At 42.0% G+C, this 26,460-nt stretch overlaps 2 protein-coding genes across 2 annotated transcripts in view; one reads left to right on the top strand and one right to left on the bottom strand.

Annotated features, from left to right (window-relative positions):
• Positions 1 to 26,460, bottom strand: part of LOC146675664 (uncharacterized) — a 300,511-nt gene that overhangs the window by 25,750 nt on the left and 248,301 nt on the right. The window lies entirely within an intron of this gene.
• Positions 1,394 to 24,994, top strand: LOC146675679 (protein NLRC3-like). The gene is made up of 6 exons (XM_085400814.1): positions 1,394 to 1,766; positions 1,879 to 2,028; positions 2,135 to 2,226; positions 5,750 to 7,541; positions 8,134 to 8,310; positions 24,799 to 24,994. The coding sequence occupies exons 1-6, from the start codon at positions 1,615 to 1,617 to the stop codon at positions 24,992 to 24,994; spliced, it is 2,559 nt and encodes an 852-aa protein (XP_085256940.1). The 5' UTR covers positions 1,394 to 1,614.

Genomic DNA, 26,460 nt, shown 5'->3' with positions numbered 1-26,460 from the left:
TGGAGAAACCAGGTAGCTTCTAAAACACCATCTGTTTTAGAAAACAAAACAGATGGTGAATTCTTTAGAGAATTTTCTAGAAATCTTTTTCTTTCAAAACAGAATTCAGAATATTGATCTTTGACATGGAAGCTGTTTCTACAGGATCCTGATGGACACTCAAAGCTTTCATAAAATGTTCTCATTAGTTGTTTGCAGCAGAATATCACCTGATGTGAACCAAAACAACAAAAGTGCTCTGCACATGTGTGTGAGACTACAGATTCTAGAATCAGAACTGCTGATTTCATTACTCTGAACTTTTAAAGGCAGGTTTTGTATCTGAGAGCAGGGACACTTGCTGTGTTCAGTGTGACTCGTCTCTGCAGAAGGTCAGGGCTCTGATAGTTGCAGTTAGCGGGTGACTTACTGGGCAGGTGGATCCTGAGTGTCTGTTGGAGTCAGGGTTCATTATGGTCCTGGTTGCTACTGGAAATAAAGAAACAAAAGGAGGGTGTGTTGTTCAGGAAGTACAGACTGTAGCTCAGCAGGTAGAATTACTAACTGGAAGGTTGGAGGTTTGATCCCTGGCTGCTCCAGTCTGCACGCCACGGTATCCTTGGGCAAGATGTGGAACCCCGACTTCCTCTCCGATGCATCCATCATAGTGTCATTGTTAGAAAAAGAAGTGCTTGTGTGAATGAAGCACGCTGTATAAAATGCTTTGACTGCTCATACAGAAAAGCAGCTCATAAGAACTGGTTCATTTTCCAGATAATTCCACTATTAAGACAACAGACATTTGGGAGGCTTTCTCTGAGAGTAACACTGAAAGTCTTGCTGCTCCTCCACAAAATGAACTTCAGATTAAAGACACAGCTCAGCTAAACACAACTCAAACTAATCTACACTATTTTTCTTTATTACGCAGCGTTTTTATAACTATTTCCAGATGTTTCTAAAGATGAAAACAGAATTAAACTCCAGCCTGATGCGTTTCTGAGGTTCCTGACTCTGACCGTCCCTCAAACGCCTCTCTGGGCGTTTCCTTCCGTCGCTTTTACTTTCGCTTTCGTGAATGTTGTGGCGCAGTTGATCGTCTTATTAAATTCAGTTCTTTGCATTCTTTTGGCGGCGAAGAAAAACTGGGCTCAAAGTGGTCAAACTCAAAAAATGATCTTTATTTTACATTCCCGGGAACGGAGAACTGTTAGGCGCTATCATGCACCCACAGCTCTGAAAAAAAAATCACAAGCTGCATGTGTATATATATTTCTGCTACGTCACATATAGTTTCGATCAAAACAACTCCTTACATAGTAGCAGTTGATGACAATGACAGCTGCAGAGTTTGTGTCTGATGTATTAAGTATGAAACACTGTTGGACTAAAACCTGGTCAGAATGAATCCAGGTGCAGGTGTGTCAGTTTAGGACCACTGGACTAACATCCAAGTGCTCACAATATAAAGTGTATTCTGTAGTAACATCCTGGTGTTGCAGCAACAGTCCCACATGGAAACGTCAACACTCAAACTCAAAATCTCTTTTTGTCAACAATAAAATGACAGCAGACCAATTTGAACAAAGTTGGTAAAAAGCTTCAGAAATTAGTAAAATATTAAAAAGTGTCTGGATGCTCAATCATCCAGTAAATCCCCAAAAAGTTGATGCTGTTCATCTGGATGTTTTCAGCAGCATGGATCAGTGTGAGGACAGAGAGGAGGGAGTCCCTCCCTCTAAAAGCACTCTGTGTGGGGAACATGAGAGCCAGACCAAAGCTCAGAGGTGAGATGACCATCTCTAACTGTCCATGACTCTTCTCCATGTCACAGCTCAGCACTCACATCACTGCTCCATCATTATTCACACTCATACCTCTGTGTGTGTTGTTTTAAAGCCCAGAGCTGTGGGGCGTACCAGGCTCAGCTGGACATAACCCTGAAACTAATCCAGAACCTGGACCTGAACCCAGCTGTGTTTCCTTAAAGAGCAACGAGTCGAAGGATGTTGGTGCAAACTTTAACAAAAGACTGTTATGTGACAAAGAGTAAGCACATTATTTTTATGAGATTGTTCATCATGTCTTTAATTTAATGTTTCCAGTTTTTCCTTCCTGTCTCATGAAGCTGTGACATTTATTGTTTTTCTTTTAGGATCAATAAGAGGCCAGAATCTCCTGGACCTGAACCCAGCTGTGTTTCCTTAAAGAGCAACGTGTCGAAGGATGCTGCTGTAAACTTTAAAGGCTGTTCTTCTGCTGCTGAGAGGTAATGTGTGTCTAGATGTTGTTCCTGACTCTGTATTTCTGAATAAATCGTCATGTTTAATATCAGCTCAGCTCTTTTTCACACACATTTCTATGTTGGTATGTGAAGCGGTGTGTGTTGGAGTGTTTCCACAAACACAGCAGTCAGAGTGGAAAGAGTGGATGTTGTAGGAGGTGTTTGTGTAGTGAAGAGGCTGAGTGTCTGTAGGACTCCAGCTGCTCCAGCAGGTGTCTCCTTTGTGCTTTGCTTCAAACACAGTGTAGGGAGGAGCTTCCACTCAGGTGTTTCAGGTGTTGCTGGATGGAGGAGGACAAATAGTTTTTCCCTTCAGTGACACTTCAGCAGCTCAATGTTCTGGGAGATGTTTGTCTTTATGAAGGTTTATGGATTCTTGTTCTTACTTTGGTGAAACTGAGCAATACATTTTCCATCTAACATTTAAAGTAAATTTCCAGGTGAATAAAAGATCTGCAGCTGCAGCCTCTGTGATGTTTCACAGTCTGAAAGTAACAAATTCAACCAGAGTTCAAACAAAGGCTTAATATACGTGTGTGTTTGATATAATGCCAACAAGTACAAACAGGTGTTCTTACAGGTCTTAATCACAGAGGTCTGATAAGTCTGGTGACTTTCACACTCAGCAATTTTGCTGCCTTTTATTTTATATTGGCCTTTTTAAAGCCCTTCAAAGTCTCCCACATTCATACAGAGCTTTTAACACCAAACTCCTTTACAGTCCTTCTCCTCTCACACACGATCACACGACTGATTTGTCTGCAGCAGCTGTGTTACTGCTAGTATTTTATTATGTGTGTAATCTCCTCATATTGTTCCTGTGGTTTAGTTTGACTTCCTTCTACAAACTCAGCTGCTCTGTTGCTGATACACGTCTCCATGAATATGATTGATCAGATGCTGCCAACACCATGTGTTTCATGTGAGCGCTCAGCTGAAACCCTGGGTTGACTTATCGAGTTAATAACAAGCTTCACGTGACTGTGAATGCTAAAGTGAATCCAGATAAAGGAAAGAGACCCTGCTAATGTTGGACTCACTTCTTAGTGTAGATCCCAGGAGGAAGTTCAACATAGCCATTCTTTGTGCTAGCTCGACCAAACCTGAGACCACAGTGCAGGATAATGATCATCATCTGTCTCTGTCAAGGACATTTAAAATCCACAAATAACAAACATAATTATATTTGATCATTAAAAATATGTTTTCAATTAAAAATGCATGAGCACACTGGTGGATTACAGAAACATGAAAACTCGTTAACAGTAAAGTTAGTTTAGGCGTAAACAAAGAAGCAAACATACTTAAGTAGAAGGACTGATGTTTGTGTTAAAATACCCTCTTAAAGCTGAAATACTGATTCAACTTTCTCCAAAAGTTGATTCTGTTCATCTGGACGTAGCGTTTTGTGGGAGAAACGTTTCGTCATCATCCAGGTGACTCCTTCAGTCTCAGCTGACTGCAGGATTCAATCTTATAAACAGGACATTTGAATAATAACTGAAACCAGCCCACTGAAGGAACAAAGGGCTGGGAGGTCAGTTCCTTAATCTTAATTATGCAAATTTGTGTGTGAATCTGTGAATGGGACTCATGACCATTGATCAACAACCATTGATCAATGGTCATGAGTCCCATTCACAGAGAGTTGGGGAATGGCTGCAATCACAGCATGTAAGATGGTGACAGATGTACCCTTAGGCCCCCTCCTCCATTCAGAGATGGTCTTTCCCTTTTCACGTAAATGGCCTCCTTGACTCCGCCCTCAAACCAGCGTTCCTCCCTGTCCAGGATGTTACATCCTCATCATTGAAAGAGTGTCCACTGGCCTGTAGGTGTAAATAGACTGCAGAGTCCTGGCCTGACGAGGTGGCTCTTCTGTGTTGTAGCCAAAGGTTGTTTGGTTTCCCCGATGTATAAATCCTGGCAATCCTCCTGCACTTAACAGTGTACGCTATGTTACTCTGTTACTCTGATCCTTGGGATGGACCAGTTTTTGGCGCAGTGTGTTTTGGGGTTTAAAAGCCACAGAGACCCAGTGTTTAGAAAAAATCTGTCTCAACTGCTCCGATACTCCTGACACGTACGGGATCACTACAGGTTTTTGCTTAAGCAGCGGCTGGTAAATGTGGTTATCCCAGCTTTGACAAAAGTCCAGCTGGGATAACCACATTTACTCTACGTCCAGATGAACAGAATCAACTTTTGGAGATTTACTTTCCTGGATGATTAAGAATGCATCAAGACGTTCCTCCTAAAGTGTTATTCAGTGTTGTGACAGTCAGCTGCTTCAGCTGCTGCTGGGATGGGCTGTGGCAAAGAGAACAGAGAAAATCCAAATCAGAGTTTTTCTCTGAATTAAAAGCAAGGAAACAACAATATATTCTACATGGTGAAACTGATGGTTTCTGGTGTTTGGGTCTGTTTTTCTGTATTTATGCAGATAAAGTGTAAACTCAGATGAATTATACCATCAAATGTTAAAGGAAAATATCAGGATGAGTGTCTGTGAGCTGAGAAGGACGTGAAGCGAGCAGTTTATCCCAGAGCTGAAGCTGCTCTGTGTGCAGAGATGAGCTCAGATTCCTGCTGTGATTGATCAACAGTCACAGAAATGTAGACTTGTAGTTATTACTGCAGTATGGTCACAGCAGATACTGATAAACATGTATTATGAGGATGGATGATCAAGTTTCTCACTCTCTCCTTTAAATCTCAGTTTTTTCTTCTTCACAGTTTATCTGTTAATTTATTAATGAATAACACTGAAAGAGTTTCTGTTATATTTCCCCTTGAACATCAGCTTATTAGGGCGGCATTAGGAAATAGCCCCCCTCCAAAGAATGAATAAATGAATGATGATAATAATAAAATGATTCAAAAGCAGAGCTCAGAGTGGTAGAATGGTCAAACATGGATCCACGGGTGGTTCAACTGCATTTGGTGACGTGACTAAAGCAAATCTTTCAAATAATCCCACCATCAACGGGATGTTGTCTCCTTTACTACGGTTACTTTACTTGGTCACCGTGTGAATTTCTTTGAAATGAACCAAATTCTTTTATTTGTTGGTTGTTGCATATTTAACCTCTACAGTCAGGAAAGGAGGAGATGAGGCCTCAACAATGTTGGGTTGTAGCTGTGGTTCAGGTTAGAGTGAGTGTCCATGGAATAAATGTAAGTCAGTGAACTGGAAACATGACTGTGTTCAAACTTTGTTTTCCTTTTTATAATGAGTCTAATCAAAGGTGGACACAAGTATCTCCACTGTGACTTTTCTGTGTCACCATCAGAGCTTCTGCACAGTGTGGAGAAAGATCCAGAAGCAGAGCTGGACTGCAGACAGCCAGTCAGAGCAGCTGTGTAGAAAGTAAGACTGAACATCTGTCTGCTGATGGACTCATTTCTGAAAACTGGACTTCTTGTGTTGTTCAGACATTGAAGAGTTTTCTTTCTCTTTAGTCTCATTGTTTTTCTTTCTTTCAGCAGATGTTGGTCTGCAGGAGGTTTTAGATGAACATAAGATCAGTCTGAGGAGGAGATGTGAACGTGTGACTGAAGGAAGTGATGAAACAGGAAGTAGAACCCTCCTCAACAGGATCTACACTGAGCTCTACATCACAGAGGGACAGAGTGAAGAGGTTCATACCCAACATGAGGTGAGGCAGCTGGAGACAGCTTCCAAGATGGACGCCCTCCATGACGCTCCAATCAGGTGCCAGGACATCTTTAAAGCCTTACCTGACCAACAGAGACCCATCAGAGTGGTTCTGACCAACGGCGTGGCTGGTGTTGGAAAAACCTTCTCAGTGCAGAAGTTCACTCTGGACTGGGCAGAGGGCTTGGAGAACCAACATGTCAGTGTGGTGGTTCTGCTTTCATTCAGGGAGCTGAACCTGATCAGAGATGAGCAGTACAGTCTTCTGGAGCTGCTCCATGTTTTCCATCCAACATTACAGAAGGTCACAGCAGAGAAGCTGGCTGTCTCTCAGCTTTTGTTCATCTTTGACGGCCTGGATGAAAGCAGACTTTCATTGGATTTCACCAACAGGAAGCTGCTGTCTGATGTCACACAGAAGTCATCAGTCAGCCAGCTGCTGACAAACCTCATCCAGGGGAATCTGCTTCCCTCGGCTCTCGTCTGGATAACTTCCCGACCCGCAGCAGCCAATCAGATCCCTCCTACATGTGTTGACAGGCTAACAGAAGTACGAGGCTTCACTGACGCCCAGAAGGAGGAGTACTTCAGGAGGAGATTCAGTGATGAAGAGCTGTCCAGCAGAATCATCTCCCACATGAAGACATCCAGGAGCCTCCACATCATGTGTAGTATCCCAGTCTTCTGCTGGATCACTGCTACAGTTCTGGAGCACATGTTGACTACAGAGCAGAGAGGAGGGCTGCCCAAGACCCTGACTGACATGTACTCACACTTCCTGCTGGTTCAGACAAAGAGGAAGAAGAACAAGTACCATGAGGGACGTGAGACGAGTCCACAGGAGCTGACGAAGGCTGATAGGAAAGTTCTTCTGAAGCTGGGGAGGCTGGCGTTTGAACATCTGGAGAAAGGAAACATCATGTTCTACCAAGAAGACCTGGAGCAGTGTGGTCTGGATGTGACAGAGGCCTCGGTGTACTCAGGAGTTTGTACAGAGATCTTCAAAAGAGAGTGTGTGATCTTCCAGAAACCAGTCTACTGCTTTGTTCATCTGAGCATTCAGGAGTTTCTGGCTGCTGTCTACATGTTCCACTGTCACACCAACAGGAAGACAGAGGTGCAGAGGGACTTTTTGGGAAAAGAATACAACGAGTCCTCTCTGGATGATTTCCTTAAACGAGTCATGGAGAAATCCCTCCAGAGTGAAAATGGCCACCTGGACCTGTTTGTTCGCTTCCTTCATGGCCTCTGTCTGGAGTCCAACCAGAGACTCTTAGTAGGTCTGCTGGGTCAGACAGAGATCAGTCCAGGAACCATCCAGAGAGTCATCAACAACCTGAAGGAGATGAACAATGATAAAATCTCTCCTGACAGAAGCATCAACATCTTCCACTGTCTGATGGAGATGAACCACCTCTCATTATTTCAGGAGATCCAAGAGTTCCTGAAGTCAGAGAACAGATCAGAGAAGGAACTCTCTGAGATCCAGTGCTCAGCTCTGGCCTTCATGCTGCAGATGTCAGAGGAGGTTCTGGATGAGTTGGACCTGCTGAAGTACAAAACATCAAAGCAGGGACGACAGAGACTGATTCCAGCTGTGAGGAACTGCAGAAAGGCTGGGTGAGTCCAGATGTGATCATTAACATCATTGATTAGTGTAGGTTAGTAGTTTAATTTTGAAAATAAAATCAGATTGTAAGCAGAAAGTGTTTGTGTCCGTACGCTGCAACCTTCCACACCATTCCTTTATTGTACAGACTCAGCAGCAGCTCCATGGATCCCAAATCCAAGAGTGGAGAACAGATTTGAAGTGTGTCACATCCATGCAGTCACAGCTGTTTCCACCATGTTTCCACTGATATTAATCCTGTTCAATGACACGTTTCATATCAGTGAATATGTTCTTTAGGACGTCCACTGACATGTTTAAGTGTCCTGCTGGAAATCACTCAAATCATCCATGAAATCCATGAAAAAGCCAAAAGCAGATTAAAGCCAAACAAAGATTCTCATTAAAAGTCTGCAGGTCTGAGAGAGACTCAATCGTTGTGTCATGTCAAACACAGTAAGAGGAGCTGAAGCACAGATGTGAAGAGCAGATTCATCAGATTATGACCTCACTCTGTTTTGTCTTCATATACATTCAGTCTGTGTTTATAATGCAGATTTTCTGCTTTTATAATAACACATTTTACATTTTCTATCATCACAGACTGACTCGGTGTGGACTCTCAGAGTCTCACTGTGAAGTTGTGGCCTCAGCTCTGAAGTCCAGCCCCTCCCATCTGACAGAGCTGGACATGAGTGGAAACAGATACCTGCAGGATTCAGGTGTGAAGCTTCTGTGTGCTGGACTGGAGAGTCCAAACTGTCGACTGGAGACTCTGAGGTGAGTTCACTGACTGCGGCTGTTGTTATTTTTCTATATTTCAGGTCTTTGATGTTTGAAACTTTCTTTAGTTCCTAAATGTTCAGGATGTGTCTGAAGACAAATGTGAAGAAGTTTGAGTGCTTTCAGAAATGTTGTCTTTCCAAACGACTGAACAACAGTTTTTCCTTTTGGCTCCAAACAGAAGTGACAGACTTGAGCAGGGTTCATTTAAAGGCTGACAGAAGTGGAGTGGTGACGGGGAGATGTTTGACAGGACAGTGTTTCAGCCTCCACAGGTTCATGTTGTGCTCCATCAGTCAGTGAAGATGAAGTCAGTGCTGATGAGGCTGTAGAGTGTGTGAGGGATGTGAATGAGGATGATGAAGATCTGATGATAGCAGATAAAAACAGGCTGCAGAGACTTTGAGCCATACAGGGCACACAGTGTGTGTACAGAACAGCTGAAATCATTATGGAGGCCTCACTGGAATATGGAAGCATCACAGTACAGCTTCAGTGAAGCATTAAAGTCTCTGATATGAGATGAGAAATGAAGCAGCCACAGCTTTTTCATGAGTGGAAATCCACTGTGACTGTGAGCTGCTGCTACAGCCTCCAGATTAGCCAGCAGCTCATCCTGCTCAACATTTCCTCACCAACTTTAATGGAAGTGTGATGTTTTCAGCTGGAGTGATGGTCAGGGTGGCCTCCCTCTCCTCTTCTTCTCCTCTTCCTCTTTCATTTGTAAAGCCACTTCTGCTGCTTTCATTCATTTGGAAGTCCTGTAGCTGAGTTTGGGAGAGACTAACAGCCTCGGCAGCAGAGGGGAGAAAGGCTGTAACACCACCACTTTACTCTGTTCTACCTGTCACATCATTTTATCAGGAAACAAATATGCTCATGTTTTTACTATGTTTGTCTTGAAGATGTAAGAAGATCACATGGTGCTTTTTATTATTGTGTTGGTTTGTTTGCTGTCTCTTGGATGGAGCCCAGCTGTGCGTGGCCCCTGGGCCTGTGGTCAGAGTGTGTGCTGGATAATCCGGCCCAGGATGAGGCCAAACTGACATGGGATGAAATGTCTGTCACATAATTGAGCTTTGTGAGAAATGTACGACTTTAATGTGAAACGTTCAGAGTTTTTTCTCTTGTTGTGTTTGTTTGAAGCTGCTTCCTGTTGGCTTCAGCTGTTTGGAGTTTCCATTTTCTAAACTTCTACATTCTGAACCTTCTTCAGCTCTGAACAGATGATGAAACACTGAATGATTTCAAGCTCACACTTTGTCTAATAAACTTACATCTTTCATTCTTTATACAGATTGTGGGGCTGTGGTTTGTCAGAGATCAGCTGTGATTATCTGGCAGCAGCACTGAAGTCCAACCCCTCCCATCTGAGACAGCTGAACCTGAGCTCCAACAACAACCTGCAGGATTCAGGAGTGAAGCATCTGTGTGGTTTCCTGGAGAGTCCAGGATGTGGACTTGAAACTCTGAGGTCAGTCAGCATGTTTTAGTTGTGCTGAGATGAATATGATGTGAAAGTTGTGCTGACACTAAACTGCAGACATCAGGCTGATATTATACTGATCCACACTGAGGATCTTCATGGTAAAGTCTGTTTTCTTCTTCTCTGGTTTAGTCCATTGACTGCAGCAGAACAATGTTCACATTTCAAACAGTGAGACTCAACGTATGGCCCGCGGCCCACACGCGGCCTGCCCACCTTTCCTGATTCAGAGAGAGGGGACCCTGATTAACTGTGTAGTGTTCTTCCTCACAGTTCTAAGTATCAGACACAACAATGAATAATCCACAGCTGACTGTCTTTAGCAGGTCAAAGGTCACGGCACACAGCAGGCAGTGGGAAATATTATAACTCTGATCATTTATCAGCACATATCCATATGTATAAAAACAAAGCTGACACTGTGAGACTTGATCAGAGGTGTGATCATCACAGCAGAGGCCTTTGTGTCAAAGTCACTGAGGATCAAACAGAAACACATGAAGCAGATTTTCCTGTTCTGGCTTTTTATAGCAGATAACCTTCAAAATATTCTGCAGTCCATCAAACACTGAAGCAAACCATGAATCAACATGTGAACATGAGCTGATGCTGCTGAAGTGAAGCAAAGTTACAGAGGTTTGATTACAGACACAGCTGAGAGTTTGTAATCTGTCATCATTTTAAAAGGTTTACATTTCTTCAGTATATCCACATTTGCAGCTGCTACCTCAACCTCCACTTGTCCAACACAACTGCTGTCCACTGCCTCCATGACATTGTGATTTTGCTGTTGGTCTTCTGTCAGATCTTCATCAATCACTTCTGCACGGGGCACACCTTCAGACTCTGCAGCTGCATAACGAAAGCCTGTAAGATAAAATTAGACATAAGGTAAATGTACACCAATATTCCAATGACAGGTGTGTGATTCATCTGGAAGTTATGTGCGGATTAGTGTACAGTGATAGCAATTTAGTATGTTTTTAGAGGGGGGGGGGGGGTTGTTTACCTCCGATGGGTGCTCTTTTTCGCTTCCGTTGCGTACGCCTTGAGTGCCGGTCCGAGTCTGATACAGGTATGTCGTCATGCCCCATGTGCAGTGTTGGTGCCCAGTCTGGATTTGTTACATCCATTTCATATGCTGGTTTGCCTGCAATAATGCCAAATCATAAGCTACTCAGTCGACATGATGTGGTTCTGCAGCATCACACATTAGCATGTTTTATCTCATTATCTATGACCTCAGCACGTTGAAAATAACACTAAAAGCCTTTCAAGAGTGATATGAATTAATTTAGAACTCACCGGAAAGAAAATGCTGTGAGCAAACCAACAAAAAGCTGGGGATTGCAGAGAACTCGATATCCCCTCGTCTCACCGCTGCAATCCAAGCCTGATGTCTTTGTTTAGTAATATCGGATACATGGGATCCCTCACGTTGCCTCCAGGATGGAAAACGATGAAAAGAGAGCCCGTTATCCAGCTTCTTGCCTTCACGATCGTGTGATCTAACGTTGCAACCGACAACACAACACGTACGATCCATAGCTGAAATGGTATCCTTTGGCTGGCCTACTGTCATGGCGGAAGGGGGCATGGCCCATCTCCCGTGACATCACGCTCCAAAGCCCTATAGGTGGGAAAATGTACCATGTCGACCAATCAAAAATGATATGGAAACATGACATTTGGTTGTTTAGCAAAAGGGGGAAGTTTTAGGAGTGACCGGCAAGAGAGAGCGAGTGAGCGAAAGAGAGAGAGAGTTTTGATACGTGAGAGATTTGTGACGTTTACCGTGTTTGGTCTCAAGTTAGTTTGTTGTCTTGTGTATTTAGTGTGTAGCTGTTGTTTTGTTTTGTGTGTCAGTTCTACTAGTGATCGTCACAGTTGCTGCCTTAAAGCCAACAAAGGCAGATTGCAGTGTAAACGCTGAGTGACACACCTGCTGTCAGACCTGCAGGTTTATCCCTGTGCTGTTCTCATATGTGTTAGAGTGACACAAACTATTGTTTGACACCTGATTGTTCTGTAAATAGTTTGAAATGATTATATGAAAAACGTCTGAGCCTTGGCTGCATTGTTTGGTAAATAGTACCATATAACTTTGTTGTTTGCAAAACGTGTGCGTATTTTTAAAAATGTACAATCTCTATTTGCATTTCAAGTTATGAAGATGATTCGTTAAACATGTGTGTGGTTTTTACAGTCAAAATATCACTTTCTACTTGTATTTTAAATTTTGTCTGAATTTAGATAAATTGTGCTGATACAGTTGGTCAAAATGAGAAAATAACAGATTGGCAAGATAAACTGTTTTTAAAGGTAAAATATAGAGGCCACATCAAAAGTAGTCAAGAAGGGTTAAAGGCTAAAAGCAAAGTTGTCACCAAGTACTGTTTATATTTGTGTGTATTGCTGCAGCTTTTTTGAGTATTAATTTGGTGCCTTTGTGTGAAATAATGGTATTGTGAGTGATCCATATAGTCACAAAGAATAGCCACTTGTTTCTGTGCTACCAAAGTTCCCCGGCTTTCATTCAAAATGTGTTTATCGTCAGCACCTGCACATTAAACTACTTAAACATTATAAATGTCTTCAAGCTCACACTGAGGCCTGTGGGGTACTATCAGCCACTGAGACAGTACACACATTTATATGTGTTTGTATATGAATATTTCATACTTTAAGACTGCCTGTTTATTTAAGGGAGATGAACAAAATACATTGGAATTGTACAAAATAATATCATGGATGATAAATTAAATAGATTTTAAGTAGATGCTTGTGCATTCTTAAAGTCTTATATGTTGAACTGAACTATGTGATCTGTTCAAAGCCTTAATCTTAATTTGAAGTGAAATGTGCATTTTGAGTTTATACACTATGTATATAAGGCGACCGTTTCCTTTTGCAGTATTTTTGTGTGGTGTACTTTTCTATGTCTTAACAAAAGGGGAACAAAGGTGTTTAAGTTCACCTAGGATGATGTGTTTTAATTTTCACATGGTCTTGCTTGAATTTGACCCTGACAAAGGCGTATGAACTCTGTCAGCTGTTTGGAGTTTCCATTTTCTAAACTTCTACATTCTGAACCTTCTTCAGCTCTGAACAGATGATGAAACACTGAATGATTTCAAGCTCACACTTTGTCTAATAAACTTACATCTTTCATTCTTTATACAGATTGATCAACTGTGGTTTGTCAGAGATCAGCTGTGATTATCTGGCAGCAGCACTGAAGTCCAACCCCTCCCATCTGAGACAGCTGGACCTGAGCAGGAACAACAAGCTGCAGGATTCAGGAGTGAAGCATCTGTGTGGTTTCCTGGAGAGTCCAGGATGTGGACTTGAAACTCTGAGGTCAGTCAGCATGTTTTAGTTGTGCTGAGATGAATATGATGTGAAAGTTGTGCTGACACTAAACTGCAGACATCAGGCTGATATTATACTGATCCACACTGAGGATCTTCATGGTAAAGTCTGTTTTCTTCTTCTCTGGTTTAGTCCATTGACTGCAGCAGAACAATGTTCACATTTCAAACAGTGAGACTCAACGTATGGCCCGCGGCCCACACGCGGCCTGCCCACCTTTCCTGATTCAGAGAGAGGGGACCCTGATTAACTGTGTAGTGTTCTTCCTCACAGTTCTAAGTATCAGACACAACAATGAATAATCCACAGCTGACTGTCTTTAGCAGGTCAAAGGTCACGGCACACAGCAGACAGTGGGAAATATTATAACTCTGATCATTTATCAGCACATATCCATATGTATAAAAACAAAGCTGACACTGTGAGACTTGATCAGAGGTGTGATCATCACAGCAGAGGCCTTTGTGTCAAAGTCACTGAGGATCAAACAGAAACACATGAAGCAGATTTTCCTGTTCTGGCTTTTTATAGCAGATAACCTTCAAAATATTCTGCAGTCCATCAAAAACTGAAGCAAACCATGAATCAACATGTGAACATGAGCTGATGCTGCTGAAGTGAAGCAAAGTTACAGAGGTTTGATTACAGACACAGCTGAGAGTTTGTAATCTGTCATCATTTTAAAAGGTTTACATTTCTTCAGTATATCCACATTTGCAGCTGCTACCTCAACCTCCACTTGTCCAACACAACTGCTGTCCACTGCCTCCATGACATTGTGATTTTGCTGTTGGTCTTCTGTCAGATCTTCATCAATCACTTCTGCACGGGGCACACCTTCAGACTCTGCAGCTGCATAACGAAAGCCTGTAAGATAAAATTAGACATAAGGTAAATGTACACCAATATTCCAATGACAGGTGTGTGATTCATCTGGAAGTTATGTGCGGATTAGTGTACAGTGATAGCAATTTAGTATGTTTTTAGAGGGGGGGGGGTTGTTTACCTCCGATGGGTGCTCTTTTTCGCTTCCGTTGCGTACGCCTTGAGTGCCGGTCCGAGTCTGATACAGGTATGTCGTCATGCCCCATGTGCAGTGTTGGTGCCCAGTCTGGATTTGTTACATCCATTTCATATGCTGGTTTGCCTGCAATAATGCCAAATCATAAGCTACTCAGTCGACATGATGTGGTTCTGCAGCATCACACATTAGCATGTTTTATCTCATTATCTATGACCTCAGCACGTTGAAAATAACACTAAAAGCCTTTCAAGAGTGATATGAATTAATTTAGAACTCACCGGAAAGAAAATGCCGTGAGCAAACCAACAAAAAGCTGGGGATTGCAGAGAACTCGATATCCCCTCGTCTCACCGCTGCAATCCAAGCCTGACGTCTTTGTTTAGTAATATCGGAAACATGGGATCCCTCACGTTGCCTCCAGGATGGAAAACGATGAAAAGAGAGCCCGTTATCCAGCTTCTTGCCTTCACGATCATGTGATCTAACGTTGCAACCGACAACACAACACGTACGATCCATAGCTGAAATGGTATCCTTTGGCTGGCCTACTGTCATGGCGGAAGGGGGCATGGCCCATCTCCCGTGACATCACGCTCCAAAGCCCTATAGGTGGGAAAATGTACCATGTCGACCAATCAAAAATGATATGGAAACATGACATTTGGTTGTTTAGCAAAAGGGGGAAGTTTTAGGAGTGACCGGCAAGAGAGAGCGAGTGAGCGAAAGAGAGAGAGAGTTTTGATACGTGAGAGATTTGTGACGTTTACCGTGTTTGGTCTCAAGTTAGTTTGTTGTCTTGTGTATTTAGTGTGTAGCTGTTGTTTTGTTTTGTGTGTCAGTTCTACTAGTGATCGTCACAGTTGCTGCCTTAAAGCCAACAAAGGCAGATTGCAGTGTAAACGCTGAGTGACACACCTGCTGTCAGACCTGCAGGTTTATCCCTGTGCTGTTCTCATATGTGTTAGAGTGACACAAACTATTGTTTGACACCTGATTGTTCTGTAAATAGTTTGAAATGATTATATGAAAAACGTCTGAGCCTTGGCTGCATTTTTTGGTAAATAGTACCATATAACTTTGTTGTTTGCAAAACGTGTGCGTATTTTTAAAAATGTACAATCTCTATTTGCATTTCAAGTTATGAAGATGATTCGTTAAACATGTGTGTGGTTTTTACAGTCAAAATATCACTTTCTACTTGTATTTTAAATTTTGTCTGAATTTAGATAAATTGTGCTGATACAGTTGGTCAAAATGAGAAAATAACAGATTGGCAAGATGAACTGTTTTTAAAGGTAAAATATAGAGGCCACATCAAAAGTAGTCAAGAAGGGTTAAAGGCTAAAAGCAAAGTTGTCACCAAGTACTGTTTATATTTGTGTGTATTGCTGCAGCTTTTTTGAGTATTAATTTGGTGCCTTTGTGTGAAATAATGGTATTGTGAGTGATCCATATAGTCACAAAGAATAGCCACTTGTTTCTGTGCTACCAAAGTTCCCCGGCTTTCATTCAAAATGTGTTTATCGTCAGCACCTGCACATTAAACTACTTAAACATTATAAATGTCTTCAAGCTCACACTGAGGCCTGTGGGGTACTATCAGCCACTGAGACAGTACACACATTTATATGTGTTTGTATATGAATATTTCATACTTTAAGACTGCCTGTTTATTTAAGGGAGATGAACAAAATACATTGGAATTGTACAAAATAATATCATGGATGATAAATTAAATAGATTTTAAGTAGATGCTTGTGCATTCTTAAAGTCTTATATGTTGAACTGAACTATGTGATCTGTTCAAAGCCTTAATCTTAATTTGAAGTGAAATGTGCATTTTGAGTTTATACACTATGTATATAAGGCGACCGTTTCCTTTTGCAGTATTTTTGTGTGGTGTACTTTTCTATGTCTTAACAAAAGGGGAACAAAGGTGTTTAAGTTCACCTAGGATGATGTGTTTTAATTTTCACATGGTCTTGCTTGAATTTGACCCTGACAAAGGCGTATGAACTCTGTCAGCTGTTTGGAGTTTCCATTTTCTAAACTTCTACATTCTGAACCTTCTTCAGCTCTGAACAGATGATGAAACACTGAATGATTTCAAGCTCACACTTTGTCTAATAAACTTACATCTTTCATTCTTTATACAGATTGTATCGCTGTGGTTTGTCAGAGATCAGCTGTGATTATCTGGCAGCAGCACTGAAGTCCAACCCCTCCCATCTGAGAGAGCTGGACCTGAGCTGGAACTACAACCTGCAGGATTCAGGAGTGAAGCATCTGTGTGGTTTCCTGGAGAGTCCAGGATGTGGACTTGAAACTCTGAGGTCAGTCAGCATGTTTTAGTTGTGCTGAGATGAATATGATGTGAAAGTTGTGCTGACACTAAACTGCAGACATCAGGCTGATATTATACTGATCCACACTGAGGATCTTCATGGTAAAGTCTGTTTTCTTCTTCTCTGGTTTAGTCCATTGACTGCAGCAGAACAATGTTCACATTTCAAACCTTCAAAGAAGAAGAAAAATCCTCCACTGGATAATTCACTGTGAAACTCTCCAACTCTTCATTCCACCTTAAAGTCTGTCTGACACTGAATGCCAAAGCAAAATGTGCGTTTGCTTTACAGACAGCAGTCCAACACAAACATACACACATCATCCAAAACACAGTCCAACATCCAAATCTCCTCCACTGCCAGCATGAATGATGGGAAAGAGAAGGAGGAACACTCTGACATTCAGGGTTAGAATGAGTTTCATGAAGCAGACTGTGAAGATCAAAGCTGCATTAGAAAGCTTACATGAATGAATGAGTGGACAGAAGTGGACAGAGATCATCTGAAGCACTTCAAAGGCTTTAAATCAGCACATTTCTCTTTATTCTTTATCAACTTTGTTAGTTTCTCTCAGTTTTCTGTGGAATGAAGCTAACAGCAGGCTAATAAGATGCTGACCAATAGGTTTCTATTAAAGGTTGTAATTTGTATATGAAAAAGTGCTTTGGCTCAGCAGGGATCAGCTTACAGGTAGAATACAGCTGCTGGATGGGATTAGCATGTCATAGCTATCTACCAAACTGCTAACTGGGGGATTTCAGGCCATCTATGGATCATTTTTGCTAACTGTTTATTCAGCTTAGGCTCACAGGGCTGCAGCCTGTGCCCTAGCTGTCATAGGGCAAGAGGCGTGGTCCACCTGCACAGGTGAGCAGTCCATCACAGGGCCAACAGAGAGAGACAGAGAAGCACTCTCTCACATCCACACCTACAGCCAATTTAGAAGCACCAATGAACCTAAGCAGCATTTCATTGGACTGTGGGAGAACATCCAACCTCCACAGAAAGGCCAACAAGCTTCAACCTACAACCTTCTTGCTTTAAGGCACTAGTGCCAACCACTTTTCCCCATTTCAGCCCAAATCCTGCATCTTCCTGTTTCTGACTCCAGGCCAGCTCCACTAACACTTTCTCATCAGACACTGCCACCTAGTGGAGGAAGTCTTAGTCCCATTTGAAGCTTCAGATGACAGTTAGTTCCTTTACAAAGAGGTGGAGGTGGTGGGGCCACAGCACCATCATCACTGAGTGCCATAGGACACTTAACCTTTGTTTCCATATGCTGGGAACTTCCTGTTGTTCCAAGGAGGACTGGAAAATGTGTGAAAATCTCCCAGTCAGTTCCTCACAGCACACTTCAATCATTTCCCTCCCACAGCATCAGGACCAGGGCTTTTTCTCTCTTTGGTCCCACTAAGAGATTTCCACACAAACACCTCATCAGTGGGACTCTCAGAGCTACCAGCCCTTTGCTACAATCACAAAGCTCTTCATTGAAATCAATGATATCAAAGCTGGAATCAAATGAGTCCAAGTCTTCTGCTGATTCAGCATCACATTCATCTTTGCTCCTTGTTCTGCATCCCCACCATGGACTTCATTCCTTTCCAAGCCAGCCTTGAGTGTCCTTTATTCAGCTCATCCTCTGCTTTACTTTTACACCTGATTTTAGCTGCTTTATCTCTCTTTCAACAAGTTTCTGTGCCTCAATCTTTTTCTTCTCTCCCTCATAACAAGACAGCTTCTTCTGCCTGAGAACATGTTGGAGTGATTTACTAATCCAGGGCTGCTTATTGGGGAAAATACTTCCTGTTTCCAAAGTAATCCCCATTTTTCCCAGAAAGAAATGTAAGTAGAAATCGATGATCTAAGTGAGAACATGAGCCTTTAACAATAGCAGCAAAATATCTCTCCAATCTCAATACTCCCTCTCTCGACCTCTGGAACACCAGAGGTCACAATACATTGTGTTGGGTCACTCCTCGGCCCACTCAGCTGCTTCCATGTCCATCCATGGCATCATGGACATCGGGGTCACCACTCCCGCTCTGACCCTCTCTAGCCGTCCTCTGGCTCAGCAAATCAGACAACCTCATGTCATCTAAGTGGTCCAGTAATAAACACCAGCTCCCCCTCGAGAACACTCCATGCGTAAGATTAGGTTTTTTCTGCGTCCCTCTCTTGTGGTCCATCATGCCTCGGGCCTCCAGGATCCTCACCCCCCTGTGGTCGCCGAGATCTTCTGTAAAGCAAACCAAACACCTTTTCCTGCACCTCCCTAACTTATCATCTTTGGGACTCTTTAATCAAAAGCCTGATCCTAATTATCTTCTTGACTTATTGACTTGTATTTATATATATTCTTCAACATTACTCATCATTTTAAAACTCTTAAAACGCTGCTTTCACGTCCCTGCATGCGTTTCCTGTCGCTTGCCTTATCTAATCATCAACATCCTGTACACAGAAGTCTCGCTGCTGCAAGGCCTCCACTCTGACCTAGAATCTCCTTTCACAAGAAAATCATTATAAGTGCCTATTCTACTAAAAGATCCAAAAAAAAAAAAACAACCACTTTAATCAATTAAGTTTAAACATATAAGCAATTACTCCTGCATACATTTTATCACAGCTAAACGCTGCCTTGAAACAACTCCTGTGTGTTAACACTAACTTCATTTTAAAACTCACATTTCCTATGTTATAACCTGTTTTTGGTACAGCCTTTTTATTTCATCTTGCTCCTTTGATGTAACAATACCTTCTCATTCTAGTTTATCAGACTTAACCAAAATATATGCTTTCCTTCCTTTGGTCCTTCTCTAAAGCAAGAAACTCCTATTCAGTTCCTCTTTTCTGTCACTTGTTACAGGGCCAGCTCAAGTTCAGTTAAACGCTAAATTAATTTGAGGCCTTTTGCCTGGAATCAATACTGTCATGTGTGTTTATGGACTCTGTGTCTGTAAGCGTGTGCAATCCTTCAATAACTCATATCATCCTCACAGTAGATTGGCTAATCATAGCGCTAGCCAAAGGCTCGTGACCCACAAGAGACGAATTGAGCCACAACTCCCTTAAAGGCACAAAATGCAATATGTATAAAAAGTCATTTCTACGTATAAGCTCTCCCCTTTATCCTAAAAATAAATCTATGTAATATCTGTATGTGTGTCTTCTATTCATTAATGTAATTGTCAGTTATTTTCTCTCTTTATTTTACCTTCTTTTTGTTTACCTCTTTGTTTGTGACGTGGACATCCCTAAACCATCCTGAGTTCCGGCTTCAATTTCAACCCAATTGTACCCTCTATTCTCGCAGTCGAACTCGTCTGGGCTTCACCTTCCCACTGGCCCCTGTGCCCTTCTCTTAGTGTCCTTTGTTGTCTTGTGATCCCCAGCAAACACAGTCTGTTTCTTCTCTGTTTCTTCTCCGTTGCTCTTTTCAGTATTTTCCTTTTAGATTAAATCCCAGCCTGGCAAAATATCCCATTCAGTGTCTTTAAACAGTTATGTCACACTGTTCTTACCAGCCTGCAGTTCACCGTGCATTTTCCATCACGTGCTTTTCTTCCATGCTGCTGCTGGTATCGTCAGTGTAGTTTCAGTTGCACTGTCTTTTGCCTGCTGTTAATTCTTGAAGTCCACGATGTTCTGTCGGTCTTCATCAGGAGATTAACTGTCCTATGAGCTTCTTCTCAGGATCGGGACAAGTGGGAGGTCAAGCTGTAAAATTTTAAGCCAAAATCTGGCCTGTTTTCCTCCCAATTCTGTTAATCAATGGTTTTGTACTCAAGATTCTAGGTTGAAAGAAGTCCACCTGTATTGACACACTAAAGCATACAATTAATATCCTTTTCATTTCTTTTCTTAAAACCTCCATTTGCTTCATCTGCCTGGAGTTTACCTCGTATGTTTCTCTCTCTGTGTGCTCACTTGTCACAGTCAGTTCCTTTTATGGGCATGCAAAGTTCCTGTCACACACACCATTTCCTGTCAACCTTGCAGCTGCTCAGAACCATATTTTCTGTTTCTATCTCTCCTGTTTTGTTTTTTTTACAGGCTAATAAAACTCTTGTTTTACTAAGTCTTGATCTAAAACAATTCACCCTTATTTCACGCACACACTTCTAAATATACTAAATTCTTTGCGTTTGTCAGATCGTCTCACACACACACCGCCTTTTCTCTCACACTTCCACTTCTGCACTCACTCTACTATCAACTTTCATAGTGTTATTATTATTTATTATTTTGTACAAATCACACCCAATCACTCAAAGCCTGCTACTCACAGCATTCACACACTTAAACTGTGACAAGAGTTGAGGAATATACTCACAACACGCTTTCCTAAGAGTATTTCAGACATGCCTTTCATAATCAGAAAGAGCAAGTCAAAGAAAACAATTGAAACCTCTATTAATTCTCACAGCACACACATAGAATAGAAAAAATAAAACACACCAGCATTTATTGCTGATGAGAGGTTACTCCTAAAAGTAATATGTTAGTCTTAAATATATACAGTGCACTCACTATATTTATATATATATATCAAAACTCAGTCAATTACTATACATTCACTACGGCAACTCAAAACTTTATTTATAGCCCTCTAATGAACATAAATGGCGTCTTAAACACACACTCAACAATGTTTGCAGCAGTATTTGTAAAACCAACTGTGGTTTAAACAGTTCACTGCTGACTAATTTGCATTTTCACACTCACACACACACAGTCTAAAAATAGCTCCAGCACTGCCTCAGACTCCTTTCACACAGAGATCTCTTATTTTATATTACAAAGACGTCTTATATTTACAACCACTGTCACATCTGTCAGCTTTAGCGCCTAAACAATTTCGACAAATTTAAGTTAACGGTCCAACCGATAAAGTCCAACTTTTTTGTGATCAATTAACCAGTATCTGTCCAACAGTTTCTGGCCTCATCTCTAAAATCCCTAACTCAATTTAAAAGCGTCAACCAACCCAAACTTTGCCTGAAGCTCTATTTTTGGCATTTCACAGCCAAGGCTTACCCCGAAGTTTTAAGTTAAAGTTACACGCCCGAAGTCCAACTTCTGCTGGCCAAAAAAGCGCAGACTACCGTTCCAAACGGTAAGGAGACTCTAACTCCTAGTTATTCTGGAGTGCCCCAAGCTCCACAGTGACCAACTGACTATCCCTCTTCGAGGACAATGCCTAAGCGTCCTTGGCATTGGCAAGCGTTACCTCTGAGCACTGCGCTTCCTATCAGTCCAACTGACATTCTTGAATAATTTATAATACTTTGGAACAACAGTAAAACAGCCAAAAAAGTGTAAGACTGAAGCAGGTCCAACCTTATAACCAATACGGGCTCCACCCCAAACAATAACCAAATTCCCTAATATACTAAAATCACTCAGCAGTCCAACTGCTTTCCACGGTCCAACCGTATTAAATCCTTTAGCGGTCCAACCGCATTCAATCATTTTTAGCAGTCCAACTGCATTAAATCCTCAGTACTGTCATGAGATTCTCATCAAAATCAAAGCAGACATTCCCCAGTAATTTCAGTGAGTAGACTTTAATTTGTAATGTCCAATTTGGCACACTTTGGAAATAATTCAACAGGTAGTGCCTTACCTTTGGATAAGCGGCTTAGAACAACAATGAGAAAAAGAGAGCTGATTATTAGCTCATCAAAACACAAAACAAAATCACAATGAATTATCGGTTAATTTCATTTAAAATAATTCATTAAGTATTTATGTACAATTCAAATTAGTTAATTACATATTTTGTTGGTTTGTTTTCTATTTTAATTATTTTACTGACACATTTAATGAATTATTTAATGATGTATTTATTTAATTCACGTTGCTACTCCTGGCCCTGCATCGCTGTTCATAAATACATTTTATTTGTCAGCTTCACCCATCAAAGTCAGGGGGCGGGGTTAATGCTGATCAAGTCAACACCATTGCTTTGGTCTGGTGGGCGTTCTTTTAGTGGGCTTTTCTCAATACTAAGTAGGCCTACACACCAGGGTTTGGACATGTGTGGACCCAAACTATACTTTTACCCTTTTTTGTGTGTCACCAAATACACTTTAATATTTTCTAGACAAGAATGTAGTGGCGTAATCTTTAACCTCTTTTGGCTCCAAACAGAAGTGACAGACTTGAGCAGGGTTCATTTAAAGGCTGACAGAAGTGGAGTGGTGACGGGGAGATGTTTGACAGGACAGTGTTTCAGCCTCCACAGGTTCATGTTGTGCTCCATCAGTCAGTGAAGATGAAGTCGGTGCTGATGAGGCTGTAGAGTGTGTGAGGGATGTGAATGAGGATGATGAAGATCTGATGATAGCAGATAAAAACAGGCTGCAGAGACTTTGAGCCATACAGGGCACACAGTGTGTGTACAGAACAGCTGAAATCATTATGGAGGCCTCACTGGAATATGGAAGCATCACAGTACAGCTTCAGTGAAGCTTTAAAGTCTCTGATATGAGATGAGAAATGAAGCAGCCAGAGCTTTTTCATGAGTGGAAACCCACTGTGACTGTGAGCTGCTGCTACAGCCTCCAGATTAGCCAGCAGCTCATCCTGCTCAACATGGACCTGTGGTCAGAGTGTGTGCTGGATAATCCGGCCCAGGATGAGGCCAAACTGACATGGGATGAAATGTCTGTCACATAATTGAGCTTAGTGTAGTTTCATTTCTGCACAATTTAAAAACAACCAAAACTTTGTTCTGTCTTTTCTATGTTATACTGTAGACTTTCTTTGATACTGTGTCCAAAAGGAGCAGCTTTTACTTTGAAGGGGAGGCGTCTCTGTTTCCTCTTCAGGTTGGATGATGGAAGCAAATTAGTAGCTGTGTCCCAAAACGTCGGCTGCATCCTCCAGAGGCTGCATTTGAAGGCCGATTACGTCACAGCCAGGCGATGAAGGCTGTCCGTATTTGTCGACTCCTTCAAATGTGCCCGACAAATGCGTCCTTCATTTCCCCGAATTTGAAGGATTCGTCGGGTGTGTCCTTCGTGGCCCACCATATCCCAGAATTCATATCCCAGCCAAATTTCAGCTGCCAACAATGGCGGCAGCTACTAAGTTTTCAAATTACTCTTATTAATCTTTCTGGGTCACAAAATAAACTTTTAACATATTTTCAGGCGAGAAAGTAGCTGTGTAAACTTCAAATATCTGCTTGGTTTATCAAGACATCACATATTTGCAAAAGTGTGCCGACGTTTTCGGAGACGTCTGTTACCCACCCGCTCGCTAGCAAGCCGGGGGGGTTCAATGGTCACTCCAGCCGGCGAGAGCAGCGGACGCCCGGCTTCATCGTTTTCAGACCCCGCTCTTTCGCTACTCAGGTTAAACATGATATATAAGTCACTCGGATAACTTAAAAATGTAATTGTTTGCCTTTTTTCTGTGTTTTATTTGTTCCGGAGTAAATCGGTTTGGCTGAGATCAAAGTTCCTCCGGGATTTTCACACAGCTGAATAAACGTTAAACAGGAAACTGATTAAACAGAAGTGTGAGACGGTCGAGAGTTTACGCCAGTGTCCTGTTATATTTTAGATAGCAAGGAGCAGACGGCCGAGTTTATTAAACTCCACCGAGACAGCGGTGACGCAAATCTGAAGGCTAGACCGTCCCATTTCACAGCCTCGCACTTCCAGCCTTTTCGGTCTTTGAAGGACCCGGCCCACGTAGACCGCGAATACCGGGTCCTCCGAAGGATGCAGCCGACGTTTTGGGACAAAGCTAGTGTGTGATGTTCTTTCAGTGTTGCACTTTGTAGACGCTCCCTGAGCACTGGTCTCACAGCCAGCTGCACATAGAGACCAGTGTTGTTAGTCCAGGTCAGAAGATGACTTGTTGGAATGAAAATGAGCTTGTAGTTTGTCTGCTTTAATAATGTGACTGGAAAAAGGTGTTGGACTTCAAATATGTCCATTTCTTTCACACTTCACCTTTAAAAGTGAAGCCTTGTGGTTCCTGGAAGGAAAAACACGACTTTTTCAAGTCTTTGTCCTGTTTTTATGAGAAATGTACGACTTTAATGTGAAACATTCAGAGTTTTTTCTCTTGTTGTGTTTGTTTGAAGCTGCTTCCTGTTGGCTTCAGCTGTTTGGAGTTTCCATTTTCTAAACTTTTACATTCTGAACCTTCTTCAGCTCTGAACAGATGATGAAACACTGAATGATTTCAAGCTCACACTTTGTCTAATAAACTTACATCTTTCATTCTTTATACAGATTGGAGAGCTGTGGTTTGTCAGAGATCAGCTGTGATTATCTGGCAGCAGCACTGAAGTCCAACCCCTCCCATCTGAGAGAGCTGGACCTGAGCTCCAACAACAAGCTGCAGGATTCAGGAGTGAAGCATCTGTGTGGTTTCCTGGAGAGTCCAGGATGTGGACTTGAAACTCTGAGGTCAGTCAGCATGTTTTAGTTGTGCTGAGATGAATATGATGTGAAAGTTGTGCTGACACTAAACTGCAGACATCAGGCTGATATTATACTGATCCACACTGAGGATCTTCATGGTAAAGTCTGTTTTCTTCTTCTCTGGTTTAGTCCATTGACTGCAGCAGAACAATGTTCACATTTCAAACAGTGAGACTCAACGTATGGCCCGCGGCCCACACGCGGCCTGCCCACCTTTCCTGATTCAGAGAGAGGGGACCCTGATTAACTGTGTAGTGTTCTTCCTCACAGTTCTAAGTATCAGACACAACAATGAATAATCCACAGCTGACTGTCTTTAGCAGGTCAAAGGTCACGGCACACAGCAGACAGTGGGAAATATTATAACTCTGATCATTTATCAGCACATATCCATATGTATAAAAACAAAGCTGACACTGTGAGACTTGATCAGAGGTGTGATCATCACAGCAGAGGCCTTTGTGTCAAAGTCACTGAGGATCAAACAGAAACACATGAAGCAGATTTTCCTGTTCTGGCTTTTTATAGCAGATAACCTTCAAAATATTCTGCAGTCCATCAAAAACTGAAGCAAACCATGAATCAACATGTGAACATGAGCTGATGCTGCTGAAGTGAAGCAAAGTTACAGAGGTTTGATTACAGACACAGCTGAGAGTTTGTAATCTGTCATCATTTTAAAAGGTTTACATTTCTTCAGTATATCCACATTTGCAGCTGCTACCTCAACCTCCACTTGTCCAACACAACTGCTGTCCACTGCCTCCATGACATTGTGATTTTGCTGTTGGTCTTCTGTCAGATCTTCATCAATCACTTCTGCACGGGGCACACCTTCAGACTCTGCAGCTGCATAACGAAAGCCTGTAAGATAAAATTAGACATAAGGTAAATGTACGCCAATATTCCAATGACAGGTGTGTGATTCATCTGGAAGTTATGTGCGGATTAGTGTACAGTGATAGCAATTTAGTATGTTTTTAGAGGGGGGGGGTTGTTTACCTCCGATGGGTGCTCTTTTTCGCTTCCGTTGCGTACGCCTTGAGTGCCGGTCCGAGTCTGATACAGGTATGTCGTCATGCCCCATGTGCAGTGTTGGTGCCCAGTCTGGATTTGTTACATCCATTTCATATGCTGGTTTGCCTGCAATAATGCCAAATCATAAGCTACTCAGTCGACATGATGTGGTTCTGCAGCATCACACATTAGCATGTTTTATCTCATTATCTATGACCTCAGCACGTTGAAAATCACACTAAAAGCCTTTCAAGAGTGATATGAATTAATTTAGAACTCACCGGAAAGAAAATGCCGTGAGCAAACCAACAAAAAGCTGGGGATTGCAGAGAACTCGATATCCGCTCGTCTCACCGCTGCAATCCAAGCCTGACGTCTTTGTTTAGTAATATCGGATACATGGGATCCCTCACGTTGCCTCCAGGATGGAAAACGATGAAAAGAGAGCCCGTT

The sequence above is a fragment of the Rhamphochromis longiceps genome, linkage group LG3 (genome assembly GCF_057381845.1).
Source record: "Rhamphochromis longiceps isolate RC_006_pf linkage group LG3, R_longiceps_female_GT1.1, whole genome shotgun sequence".
Lineage (NCBI taxonomy): Eukaryota > Metazoa > Chordata > Actinopteri > Cichliformes > Cichlidae > Rhamphochromis > Rhamphochromis longiceps.
The sequence above is the reverse complement of the archived record's forward strand: the minus strand, read 5'-3'. Positions and strand labels throughout refer to the sequence as shown.

Bases quoted from the DNA above. Each gene is read 5' to 3' on its own strand.
- LOC146675679 (XM_085400814.1), top strand. From the start codon at position 1,615: ATGCTCAATCATCCAGTAAATCCCCAAAAAGTTGATGCTGTTCATCTG. The intron at 2,029-2,134 runs GTAAGCACATTA...TTTTTCTTTTAG, and splicing joins AGACTGTTATGTGACAAAGA to GATCAATAAGAGGCCAGAAT. The intron at 8,311-24,798 runs GTGAGTTCACTG...TTCTTTATACAG, and splicing joins TGTCGACTGGAGACTCTGAG to ATTGGAGAGCTGTGGTTTGT.